The following is a 13756-nucleotide window of genomic DNA, read 5'->3' as shown; positions in this document are numbered from 1 at the left end:
ATCAAAGTTAACAACAGGGATAAGTCGTATGGACAGTATGTACCCTTGATATGATGTGAAGAGAAGGGCACTTTACCTCCATGGACTTCCTCCCCAAAACTTGTAATTCTAGTCTAACCACAAGAAAAACATCAGACAAACCCAAACCCAATGACAGTCCAAAATATATCTGACAGTACTCCTTGAAACTATCAAGGTCATCAAACAAGGAAGTCTGAACTACTGTCACAGCCAAGAGAAAAATTAAGGAGACACGAAGACTAAATGTAATATATCCTGGAAGGGATCTTGGGACAGAAAACGGACATATTTATTTTTATTTATTTATTTTTTTAAAATATATTTTATTGATTTTTCACAGAGAGGAAGGGAGAGAGATAGAGAGAGTTAGAAACATCGATAAGAGAGAAACATCGATCAGTTGCCTCCTGCACATCCCCCACCGGGGATGTGCCTGCAAACCAGGTACATGCCCCTGACCGGAATCGAACCCGGGACCTCTCAGTCCGCAGGCTGACGCTCTATCCACTGAGCCAAACCGGTTTCGGCCATATTTTTTTTAAAAAAAGGAAATCTGAATAAAGTATGAACTTTAATTGATAATAATGCATCAATATTGGTTCATTAACTGTTACAAATGCAATATTAAGACTAGATGTTAACAATAGGGAAAACTGGAGGTGGGGTAGATGGGAATTCTCTGTTCTATTCTAAAATTAGAAAGTTTATTTTAAAAAATGGAGAAATATGAAATAAATTATAGAAAAGATTAAACTACTCACAGCATGGCATAGTAGAAAATACAAGACTTTAGAGACAAAATCTTGGGTTTCAATCACTGCTCCATTATCTATTGGTTGTATGATCTTTAGTAAATTACTAGGTGATTCTCCGAGCTTTTGTTTCCTCATCTGTAAAATGGATATAATAGTAGTGCCAACCTAAATGGGTTGGTTTGAAGGTTAGAGAGTATGTACGCAGAATCTGGGGTAACCAACACCCTACCCTCAAAGCCAGCCGTGGGCAAACTACGGCCCGCGGGCCGGATACGGCCCGTTTGAAATGAATAAAACTAAAAAAAAAGACCGTACCCTTTTATGTAATGATGTTTACTTTGAATTTATATTAGTTCACACAAACACTCCATCCATGCTTTTGTTCCGGCCCTCCGGTCCAGTTTAAGAACCCATTGTGGCCCTCGAGTCAAAAAGTTTGCCCACCCCTGCTAAGCCCTCTCCATAAGCATTTCCTCTGACAGTAGACCACTACTGACTGACTAGGGTAAAAGCAGCAGCTAAGATTGCAAGGAGCAGCCATCCTTCTTCCTTAACAATTGTTTGGCACGTTATACACCTACCTAATAGACTGTGATAACAGAGTGAAGTCACAGACTGCAAAATAAGAAAGCAAGATGTCTTAGGGATCCAGGATTTCCAAATTTAGCTAGGTTTAGAATCAACTGGGACATTTTCTCTCTCTCTTTTTTTAGAGAGAGTGAGAGGGAGGGGAGGGAGAGAGAGATATCATTGAGAGAGAGACACGTCGATTGGTTGCCTCCCTCACACACCAGACCAGGCCAGGGATCAAACCTGCAACAGGTATGTGCCCTTGACTGGGAATTGAACCCAAGACACTTCAGTTGGGGGGGGGATGCACTCTAACCACTGAACACCACAAGCCAGGGCAATTTTCTCTTTTTCTTAAAAATACAGATCCATTACCCTATCCCCAATCCTTTGAGATTATGTGAGTGAGTCTGCTGTGAGGCCAAGGAATCTATAGAGTGGGCAAAAATAGGTTTATAGTTGTGAGTATGCAAAACACAGTTTATTCTTATATTATTATTTGTTAATTACTGTATAAGTAGAGGCCCAGTCCATGAAATTTATGCAGGGGGGGGTGTGGCGCCCTCGGCCCAGCCTGCACCCTCTCCAATCCAGGACCCCTTAGGGGATGCCCGACTGCCGGTTTAGGCCCAACCCGTGGGATTGGGCCTAAACCGGCAGTCGGAAATCCCTCTCACAATCCTGGACTACTGGCTCCTAATCGCTCACCTCCCTGCCTGCCTGATCGCCCCTAACTGCCCCCCACGTTGCCCCCAACTGCCCCCTCCCTGCCACCCTGGTTGCTCCTAACTGCCCCCACCCCCTGCTGGCCTAGTCACCCCTCACTGCCCCCCCTGCCAGCCTAATCGCCCCCAACTGACCCCTGCCAGCCTGGTCACCCCCAATTGCAACCCCCCTACCAGCTTGGTCACCCCTAACTGCCCCCCCGCCGCCTGGTCGCCTCTTACTGCCCCCCCTGCCAGCCTGGTTGCCCCCAACTGCCCCCCTCTGCTGACCTGGTTTCCCCTAATTGCCGCCCCCCCCCCGCCCCCGCCAGCCTGGTTGCCCTCAACCGCCCTCCCTGCTGGCCTAGTCGCCCCATGCAGCCTGCTGTTCAGACATTTGGTCGTCCCTCACTAACCCCCCTGCTGGCCTGGTCATAGGCAGCCATCTTGTGAGGGCGTGAGGGTCAATATGCATATTACCTCTTTATTATATAGGATTTTCCATATAAACAACTGTAAACTTACTTTTGCCTCACCCTGTATATATATATTTTTTAATTTAAATGCATTTTATTTTTAGACAACCTACATGACATGTTTTTTTCTTAAAAACAATGCCTCCGCTCCAAATGAATCAAGGTCAAAATAAATGAAGAGCTCAAGATAACATCAGTCCCATTTGTCCTAGTCTTGGTGTGTGGATGAAAAGCAGCAGCCAGTTACCATGAGAGGTGATGGAGCCAAACTGCCCAATTTGTTAACATTTTTCCATTTCTAAACCATCCTTAAAGAAAATCATATATGGGGTCACACCATCCTCACGGCAGTCCAGCAGAGCAACCATGCTGTCTGGATTCATGTTTTCACCAATAAAGAACTGGTAGGTTTCGAAATTGGCAAGGATGTGCTTGATTTGTTCTGCAGCCTCTGTCATAAAAGGCTTTACTCTTTCTGGTCTCTGTTCTTCAACCTTCCCTTTGATTGATTTCATGTAATCTTTGGTGTACTTGTTGTCGGCTTCTTTTGTGAAGCTAGTTTCCTGCAAGTGATGGTTCATGACAATGTCAACACCAGTGATTACTGTGCTTTCAGTACCTTCGCCCTCAGGGCCTTCAGCGGAGGCATTTCCACCATTAAGCCAGTCATCAGTGTTACCCTCTGTCCCACTGACCATTTTCCCTCTACCTCCAGGCACAGCCTGTCCACGATCTCCCAGGTCTTGTAGATATCGGATAACATCTCATCATGGCTGATGAGGTCCCGGTAGATGATCATGATGGCGGCTGGAAGGAGATGGAAGCGCTGCCTTAGCAGGAGCGCTCGGTGCAAGCGTGGTGCAGCCGGAGCGGCGCTGGGGGGGGAGCGGGGAGCGGGCGGAAAAGTTCACCCTGTATATTTTAAGTAAGCTTCCCAGTGATTTGTAGAAAAGTGAACTGCTATATGGTTTTTAGACCAGTGGTCTTGTCTCTTCCTCTTTTTAGAGAGAAGGAAATCGAGACCCAGAAAGTGAAGAAGTGATTAGGTTGAGAGGCAAGTAGCTCGGGAGTGGCAAGGCCAAGATTGGGACAAGCATTTAATTTGTATATCTCTGTCCTTGAGGGTGTTTGTAAAGGGCCTGAACCACAAGCCATCACTTGGAATTGCATGTGTGACTAAAAGAGAAGAAACTCGAAAGAAAAAAATAAATCCTTGGGAAAGATGATTCTATGGGGAGAATGTGGTGGGAAAATCAACTGAGCTCCAGGACTAGTTAACTGAGATGACAGGCTGAGCTTTAAATCTTTACCTACCATTTATAGACTCTCCCAATGTTAACAGACTCTCCTAACTGAAATGGGTGTGGGCTAATATTTAAGACGTTTTGAAATCAGACCACCACTCTAATTCCAAGTGTAAGAACTTCTACTTGAAAACTTTATCTTGATTTAAAGCTACCAAAAAAGGCTGTGACTTACGATATTACATATTAAACAGATGCCAAAATTAGCCTCAGTTTGAATAAAGGGCATTTTAGAAACAGTGGTTTAAACATTTGTCTTTTGAAATACCTATCCCAAGAACTACTCACTTGATCTGGGAATTGACCACAGACTGAGTCAAACTAACTGATTAAGAATTAAGGTGTTACTTTAGGATAATACCAGAAGGGGAAATACTCAACTTCCTAGAATCACCTGGCAAAGACTACAATGTACACAATTGTACATTCATAAGCACTGGCCAGGATTTCCAACGGCTTCTGTTCTGTCCTACCCTTTTTTTTTTTTTTTTTTTTGATAAAGCAATCAGTAGAGAACTGCCACCAGCTCCCAGATTTAGCCATTCACCAGCATACAGTAATCATATATTCCTTTCCTGTTCCTTTGGATAAACAGTAAATGTTCCCATTTATGGCCAATCTCTCCACTTATATAGTAGATTCTGCCCTGCTCACTACTCAAGGACACCACTCTAACAATTCTTCCTTTCAATCCAAATCATTCCCAATAGCATATAAACAAGCCATATAACCTGCCATCTTAAAAAACACACAAAAAAACCCTGTTAATCCATCTCTACTTAGCATCTCATTTCTCAGCTCTCCTTTATAGCAAAATTCTTCAAAAAAATTAATGTACTGCTTATACTACTGTCTTCAACTCCTCTCTTCCCGTTCTTATAAAAAAAATAGTTTGTTAATTTTTAGAGAGAGAGGAAGGGGAAGGGAGAGAGATAAAAATTGATGTGAGAACACAACATCAATTGGCTGCCTCCTGCATGCCCCCTACCACGGACTGAGCCTGCAACCTGGGTATGTGCCCTTGATCAGGAATTGAACTGGCAACCTCCTGGACAATGCCCAACCAACTAAGCCACACCAGCCAGGGCTCTTCCCATTCTTTTATAACCATTCCAAATAGACTTTCTTTCTTACCACTCATTGAAAACACTCTATTAGCCCTATCTGGTTTGGCTCAGTATATGGAGCGGCAGTCTGTGGACTAAAGAGTCCCAGGTTCAATTCCGGCCAAGGGCACATGCCTGGGTCACGGGCTCAATACCCCCCAATAGAGGGCGTGCAGGAGGCAGCCAATCAATGATTCTCTCTCATCATTGATGTTTCTATCTCTCTATCCCTCCCCCTTCCTCTCTGAAAATAAAAATATTTTTAAAAAATACTCTTAAATTCAAGGTCATTCTCGGTCCTCATATGACTTGACATGGTTGATTATTTCCTCCTCTCCAGAAAACACTTTCAAGTATGGTGGCTTCCAAGATGCCACATTCTCCTGGTTTTCTCCTACCTCTCTGGTGCTCCTCTTCTAGTCTTCTGCTATTTCCTCCCTGATCTCCAAATGCTGGAGTCTCCCAGACTTAACCTCCTCTTCTTCACTCACTCTCTTAGTAATCTCATCCAGTCTCATGGCTTTAAATCCATCTGACACTAATGAATCCCTCTTGGCTCTCTAGGCAAATGTCTCTAACCTGCACCTCTCCCTGGAACTCCAGACACATAATGTGCATTTCAGCATTAATATGTTTCAAACTGAACTTTTTCTCTCTCCTGTACTTTGACAACCTTGACCACCCATAGTCTTACCTATTTCAGTTAATGGAAACGCCATTCAAATGCCCAGACAAAAATCCTTAGAGCAATCCTTTAAAAAAAAGATCATTTAAAACTAGAGGCCCAGTGCACAAAAATTCATGCACTGGTGGGGGGGTGTCCCTCAGCCCGGCCTGCCCCCTCTCACAGTCTGGGAGCCCCCAGGGGAAGTCCAGCTGCAGTCTGGCCTCCCTCTGCGGGAGGCGACTGGGCCGATCAGGGGAAGGCACCACCCCCATCACCCCGCTGCTGCTGCCACTGCCAACCCTTGGCCCTCACTTCTTAGCACTGGCCCTGCCCCCCGCCCACTGGTGGCTGGGGGGTGATCTGAGGCCAGGCCAGCTGGGGTAGGGGCTGTGGGAGGTTGAGGCACAGCACCCCATCCAGCCTCTGTGGAGGCGTGGTGCCAGGACTAGGCCCATGCTGCTGCCTCTGTGGCTGTTTCTGCGGAAGGTGCAGCACTGGGACCGGGATCTCACAGCCCCTTTCCCTGCTGCTTCTGCAGAAGGGACTGCAGTGCTGGACTGACCCGCACCGCCAGCCCTTGGCCCTTGCAGGTACTGTGGCTTTGTCCAGAAGGACGTCCAGAAGACGTCCCATCTATCTGGTCTAATTAGCATATTACCCTTTTATTAGTATAGATTGATTTTTTTTTTTTTTAGAGCGCGAGAGAGACATCAATTGGTTGTCTCCTGCATGCCCCCTACCAGGGATTGAGCCTGAAACCTGGGCATGTGCCCTGACCAGGAAATGAACCAGCATCCTTTCAGGATGTCCAGTGCACAGGACCCTGCCCAACCAACTGAGCCACACCAGCTAGAATCTCAGAGCCATCCTTGACTCCTATCTTTCTCTCTTTTTTAAAAATATATTTTTGTTGATTTCAGTGAGGAAGGGAGAAAAAGAGAGAGGTGAGAGAGAATCACTAATTGGCTGCCTCCTGCACGTTCCCTACTGGGGATCAAGCCCGCAACCCAGGCATGTGCTCTTGTCCAGAATTGAACCTGGGACCTGTCCATCTGCAGACAAGGCTCTATCCACTGAGCCAAACTGGCTAGGGCATCTCCTCTCTTTCTCTTTCTCACTCCACATCCAAACCGTGGGCAAATCCCATTGGTTCTAGCCAATCTATCCAGTTTTTATCTTTTTGTTAACATACCAGTTCAAGTCTCCATCATTTCTCATTTCTCACCTAGATTACTGATGCCACCTCTTAACTCATCTCCTCATTTCCACACTTGCCCCCTTACACAGTCTTCTCAGAAACCCAAATGACCAGCCATTTCACTCTGGCCTTTACAATGACCAGAAAGGCTTACATGAATGCATCCCTCTCCTTCATTATTTGTCAAACCTCCTCTCCAAGTATATTCCCCTTTGTTCACACTGTTGCAGTCACACTGGATTTCTCATGATCCCTTGACTATCCCAAGCACACTACCACACCTGGATCTTTGCACTGGTTATTCTGTCTGGAATGTTCTTTCCTTAGATATCCACATGGTTCACTTCTTGAACCCAGCAAGTCTTTGTTTTAACATCACCTTCTCGATGAGGTCTACCCTGATCACCCTAGATATAACCACCCCCCCAGTCTAGAGTCCTCCTTACCATGCTCTAGTTTTGATTCAATAGCATTAATCATCTTCTATTACATACTTGTCTTTTTTGGGGGGGAGAGGGCGATTGGTTTATTCTGCTTAATCTGATACAAGAATCATGGCTAAAATGGTCTTAAATAGTCTTGAGTGGCTTATCATTCATGGGCAAAAATGTATAGACAGAGAGTGGAAGGGAGAGGAGGAGTGAGATAATCCAATTAGCGCTAATGCCAGCAGTGGTCCAACTGGAAGTGTGTGATAAGGGCACACTCACCATCAGTTACATGTCCTGCATATGTGTGCCCTCTCTTCCAGGAGGGACAGCGTTAGAGCTCGTGATGATTTATTTGCAAGTGGTAGGAGGAGGCTTTACAGAGCAGAGACAGTATGCCCTGCCCCCTCAATGATAAATGGAGTTAATGAGACAGATCTTCAGGCCTGCCTGTGGCCCAGGTTCCAGTTATCTTCGAGGCAAAAGGGAAGGCGCTGTTATGCAAACAGGCACACGCACACAGAAGCATGCATAGCTGCACCTGCGCACCCATACACACACTATATTTGTCATTTTTTATATCTGTGTTCTCTCATTTAAATTTAATCTCCATTAGAAGTGGACTTTTGTCTGTTTTATTAAGTCATGTATCCCTGGCATCTAAAACAATACCAGGCACAGAGTAGGCAATCCATAATTATTTGCTTTATGAACAAATGAAGGATGAGAGAAGAATTAACTGAACAAAGGAAAGACTATGCTGTCAGTTAAGGGAAGTCAAGCCCTGTTTTAAATGTCAAACTCTCAAAACAACTAATGACTTGATACCACCACTTAAATTTTGAAATGTTTTAAAATGAAACTTCTTCCAAATATTTATTCTCCACATCAGCAAATACTAACTACTTAGCTGCATAAACCTGAAATATAAGTCAGCCTGTATGACCCTCTCATCCTCCCATATCCAATCTATACAGAAGCCCCATTAATTTTAACATAAAAGTTCAGCTCAATTTCATCCACTTCTATCTCCTCTACTAGGACTCTAGTCCAAGCCATAACAGTCCTCACCTGTACTATTCTGATAGCCTATCTGTTCTCTTTTATTTTCTCGCCTACTTCAATTTACTTCCTTCATAGAAGCAGAAGTGTTCTTTAAAATCCAAATCCTATATAATAAAAGCCTAATGTGCAAACCGACTGAACAGTGGAATGACCAGTCGCTATGACTCATACTGACCACCAGGGGGCAGATGCTCAACACAGGAGCTGCCCCCAGCCTGCAAGCCCCAGGCCAGCCAAGGTGGGTGCCAGCGGAGGCCCCCAATCGTGCCACCAGTTTTCCCGCAGAGGGAGGTGACTGGCAGCAGTGGTGGGGGGCAGGGCCAGCAAGCGGGTGGCGCCAGGCCAGCCAAGGCGGGTGCCAGCGGGGGCCCCCAATCGCCTCATCACTTACCTCAAAGATCAGTCCTGATCGCCAGCCAGGCCTAGGGACCCCTAGTTGGGCCATAATGCTCCTCTGCTTAAAATCTCAAATGTTCACAAAATTTGGTCTGTAAGTGAGTTGGCTCCTGTCTACATATCAACTCCATCTGTGCCACTCTATTCCTTGATCATTATGCTACATCCACAAAGGGCTGATTTCAGATCTTCCAGCATGTCTGATTTTTTGCTGCTCTTGAGTCTCCGCACATGCTGTTCTCACTTCCCTCCACTCTTCATCCTTCAGAACTCAGTAAAAAATGTTGCCTCCTGTTTAAAGTAGCTCTCCCCCTCCTTGTATCTCATTCCTTGTTTGTTCCCTTAATAATTTCTCAATTTGCTTGTTTTTTGTTTCTTCCCCACTATAATATAAGCTCCATGAGGGTAGGGACCACAATAGCAAGTGTAAAAGGTAGGATATAGATGCCTCTTTGGAAATGCCTGAGAAGTATAGCTGTATGTAGGTCTCTCTCAGCTCTAAGAGCTGCCATTCCAACACTCATCACCCTCCAGATGGAGCATGTGTATGATTTCAAAAGGAATTAATAAAGACAAGGTTTCATTGCAACTCACATTAATTCCAACTGCTATGGACCAAACTATATCTCTCCCAAAATTCATATGTGAAAGCCCTAATCCCAATGCAATGGCATCTGGAGATGGGATTTTAGGGAAATAATTAGGTTTAGGTGAACTCATGAGTGGTGGGGCCCTTATGATGGGATCAATGTTCTTAACTAAAAGAAGAAAAAACACCAGGACACTCTCTCTGCTATGTGAGGATGGAGCAAGAAGGCAGCTGTCTGAAAGCCAGGAAGACAGCCCTCACCAGCACCCTGATCTCAAGACGCCTAGCTTCCAGAATGGAGAAATAAATTTCTGTTGTTGAAACCAACCCGTCTATGTATGCTATTTTGTTATGGCAGCCTGAGCTGACTAAGTAAGACACCAGCCAAATAAGAAGGCTCCATTCACAATATAACCAAATAAACATGTAAAAAGATACCTGGCACAGTAGCAATGTCTATCAAGATTCCCACCCCATACTGTTCCACTGCTTGTTTGATGTTCTTCCCCAAATAGCTACATATTTGAAGACTAAATACTGTTAAAGCTATTGCTTTAAATGCTCATCACTTATAAATACTCAAATGCTAGAGGAAGACTTCACAGCTGGTACGAAACGGTGTTGAGTAGCACCTTCCCTCAGGCACACTCCCCTCCCCACCCTCCATGCACTAAAACGGGTGACTCAGGCACACCAAGACATAGCAACACTGTTCTATTCGCAACGACTCACTGATGTTTCAGTTAGGAAGTAATTTTGGCTGGGACTCATGACAGCATATAGAAACATTTCCTCAGGCAATCTTCCCATGGGATTTCTGTCTAAATGAGAATCTCAGGGGCTCTTTATTAAACTGTTTGTTTGCTTTTCTTTTTAAGTATAGACATTTCAAAAATCTGAGTTTCCCTCTAAAACTAGGTTCTAATTGTAGATTAGAGCGGTAGAGCAACTAGATTCTTTGAGATACTTTGTTAGAAAATTACTTTAAACATTCAGGAGCTTACAGGATTTATAAAAGGAAACAGGCTAACACTGTATTTTTAAAAATTCAGTTATTTCTCTGATACCAAGTCAGTTATTACTCTGATACTTTCTACCTTGGAAATCTCAAAACACAGTCTTAAAAACAGTGGCTTTAAAAAAACACTGGGGGGAGGAAGGGGAGAAAGATAAAAACAAAACACCACTCATTCCTATCTATTAGGGAGAAATAAGGAAAAATAAGCAAAGTAGTTGGCAACAGGTTATGAAGATGCCAAAGTCAGAGAGCTCCACTTTACAAGACAGAGCTACACCTATGCCAAATAATCAGAAGTATAAAGTTTGGTTATAAAACAGAGACAGGCAGTATGAGTATTTTGCAAATGGAACAATCAAAGCTGTTCTGGGGACACCAAGTACAGGCAATAAGTTGGGTAAGCTGAACAGACTCTACATTTTAGAATCCTTGATTCCAAATATTAATCAATATTGTACTAAGTGCAATAGGAGACAAAGGGCTAAAAAAGGAAACTTTCCAATATACAAATTTCTGAGGGCCCTAAAATAGTACTAACTCTCAAAAAAAATTTTTTTTTCAAAATTTTTTTAAAGATTAACACTTGTTCGTCTTTCTAATCCTATATGATAAAAGCCAAATATGCAAATCGACTGAACAGTGGAAGGACCGGTTGCTATGACACGCACTGATCACCAGGGGGCAGATGCTCAATGCAGGAGCTGTCCCCAGCTCACAGGCCCCAGGCCAGCCAAGGATGGGTGCCAGCAGGGCCACCCCCGCCCCCATCACCCTGATGGTCGCCCCACAGAAGGAGGCAACCGGCAGCGGGGGGCGGGGCCAGTGAGTGGGCAGCGCCAGACCAGCCAAGGCAGGTGCGGGGGGAAGGGGGGGCCCAATCGCCCTGCCGGTAGCCCCACAAATCAGCCCTGATCGCCGGCCAGGCCTAGAGACCCTACCCGTGCACAAATTTCATGCACCGGGCCTCCAGTACTTTTAATAAAGAGCTTCATCTGTACAACAGCAAGTCCCACCTATGAATCTCCACTGTCAGTGTGCTCCTCCCTCCTCTATTTGACTATTGCAGGGGGTAGGTATAGGAGCTCAAAGTTTGGGGAAGCAAATTGCAGCTGTTTTGATTCCTGGTCAGGGCACATACCCAGATTGTGGGCTCGATCCCCAGTGGGGGGCATACAAGGGGCAGCCAACAGATGTTTCTCTCTCATCAATGTTTCTATCTCTCTATCCCTCCCCCTTACCCTCTCTCTAATATCCATAAAATATTTTTTTTTAAAAACATGTCTTCTTACTCTTAGTCCAGTGCCCTTTCTAATACACCAGGTTGCTTCCCATTTAATAATCAAAGTAGTAGCCCTAGCCAGTTTGGCTCAGTGGCTAGAGCATCGGCCTGCGAACTGAAGGGTCCCAAGTTCAATTCCGGTCAAGGGCACATGCTTGGGTTGTGGGCTTGATCCCCACTGGGGGACTTGCAGGAGGCAGCCGATCCATGATTCTCTCTCATTGTGGATGTTTCTCTCTCTCTCTCCCTCTCCCTTCCTCTCTGAGATCAATAAAAATAAATATAAAAAAATAAATTAAGGCCTTCACTTCTTAAAAAAAAAAATCAAAGTCGTAAATCAAGGCTGAAATAAATAGGAAATGTGCATAAGAAAAACCTGAGTCACCTTAGTTCTGGAGTGAATTCCAAACTTGAAAAGCCAAATGACTACACAATGGAATACTATGCTGCAGTAAAAAAGAACAAATTCTTACCATTTGCAACAGCATGAATGAAACCGGAGAGCATTATGCTAAGTGAAATAAGCCAGTCAGAGAAAGATAAATATCACATGATCTCACTCATTTGTGGAATATAATGAACAACATAAACTGATGAACAAAAACAGATCCAGAGACAGAGAAGCATCGATCAGACCATCAAACCTCAGAAGGAAAGTAGGGGAGGAGAGGGGTAAGGAGGAGAGATCAACCAAAGGACTTGTATGCAAGCATATAAGCCTAACCAATGGACACAGACATCAGGGGGGTGAGGACCTGAGTGGGGGGGGGGGTGAGGCAATGGGGGGCTAAAGTCACATATGTAATACCTTAATCAATAAAGAAAAAGTAAATAAAGACTGCAGAGAGAGAAAAAAGAAACCTTATTTTGGTTAGTCCTTTTCTGAAGAAAACAAAAAAGCCAAATGAATATTTGGGGAAAGCCGGCCAACAAATCTAGCAGAATACTTCATACTCAGTGGGCTCTATTTCTCTATTACATCAGCCCCTCAAATCTTTTAACTGTGCCTTTTCAAACTGATACAACTCATGAGTGCAAAAACAATGTTTTTGTGTTTTTTTACCCCAAGAAAATTTAGGTTAAAAAAAAAAAGGAGAAAATAATCACGATTCTTTCTGCCAGAATTCTGGCATAGTGGGACTATGCAGGAACGCATCTCATGTGGAATCTTCCCACACTCGAGTTGTTAAGAGTAACCAGCAGAGGCATGTTCCATACACTCCCCAAATATCTGAGCTGGAAACAACAAAAGATATTCAGAGATCTTAGCCCTGGGACAATAGCTCTGTCAGTCCACTACAGTTCTCAAGACTCTGTGTTTTTGCTCTTCAATTTCATACCAAAGAGCATGTTACACCGCACAAGTACTTGAGAAAACCACACAAGTGAATTCACACAGTAATATATAACAATTTTGGCAGGGCACCAATATGAATAATAAAATATAAATTTTTTTAAAATTCAAACACCTTTACACAAGCATATTACCTTTAGCATTTACATAGCATATTGGACAAAGAACCCGGGGCCCTAATAACCTCCCTTGAGACCAACACCAAAAAGGATTGCGGCCCTAGCCAGTTTGGCTCAGTGGATAGAGCGTCGGCCTATGGACCGAAGAGTCCCAGGTTCAATTCCGGTTAAGGACACATACCTAGGTTGCAGGCTCCTCCCTGGCCGGGCCCTGGCCAAGACCCGTACAGGAGGCAACCAATCCATGTGTTTCTCTCACATCGATATTTCTCTCTGTCTTTCCCTCTCTCTTCCACTCTCTTTAAAAATCAATGGAAAGATACCCTTGGGTGAGGATTGGGAGAAAAATAAAAGGACTGGGCAGTTTCCATGCAAAGGGAATTACCTGGTAAGAAGGCAAAGATGAGCATTTTATCTCTTACCTGAAGCCAAAGGTCGGATCCACTCTTTGCTATTCAGGTCAAGTCTCCAGAGGTCATTGAAAGCAGCATTGCAGCTGCTTTGGGTACAGCCTCCAAACACATACATAGACTGATTAGCATCATAATAGCATGCACCTAGAAAGAAAACAATAAATAAATAACTGATGTTTAATTTTGAGGCTCCTTTAATACCTTAACTATAGCCCCTATCTTTCAAGGACCAATTATTTCACAACTCTTTTACCAGGTACCAATTTTCTATAACCAGCCTGTTCTCCTCAGATT

General features: G+C 44.2%; 1 protein-coding gene and 1 pseudogene across 3 annotated transcripts in view; both read right to left on the bottom strand.

Annotated features, from left to right (window-relative positions):
- The window catches only part of FBXO42 (F-box protein 42), an 85029-nt gene that overhangs the window by 32406 nt on the left and 38867 nt on the right, over positions 1-13756 (bottom strand). For both annotated transcript variants that reach the window (XM_081086468.1, XM_081086469.1), the window contains one exon: positions 13472-13606. In XM_081086468.1, the coding sequence (XP_080942594.1) occupies positions 13472-13606 (135 nt within the window). The remainder of the gene's footprint in view (positions 1-13471; positions 13607-13756) is intronic.
- On the bottom strand, positions 2614-3561 carry LOC308516556 (translationally-controlled tumor protein-like; annotated as a pseudogene). Its single transcript has one exon. The product of its transcript is annotated as a translationally-controlled tumor protein-like (transcript).

Source organism: Myotis nattereri, assembly GCF_964212035.1.
Source record: "Myotis nattereri genome assembly, chromosome: 3".
NCBI classification, from domain to species: Eukaryota; Metazoa; Chordata; class Mammalia; order Chiroptera; family Vespertilionidae; genus Myotis; species Myotis nattereri.
The sequence above is the reverse complement of the archived record's forward strand: the minus strand, read 5'-3'. Positions and strand labels throughout refer to the sequence as shown.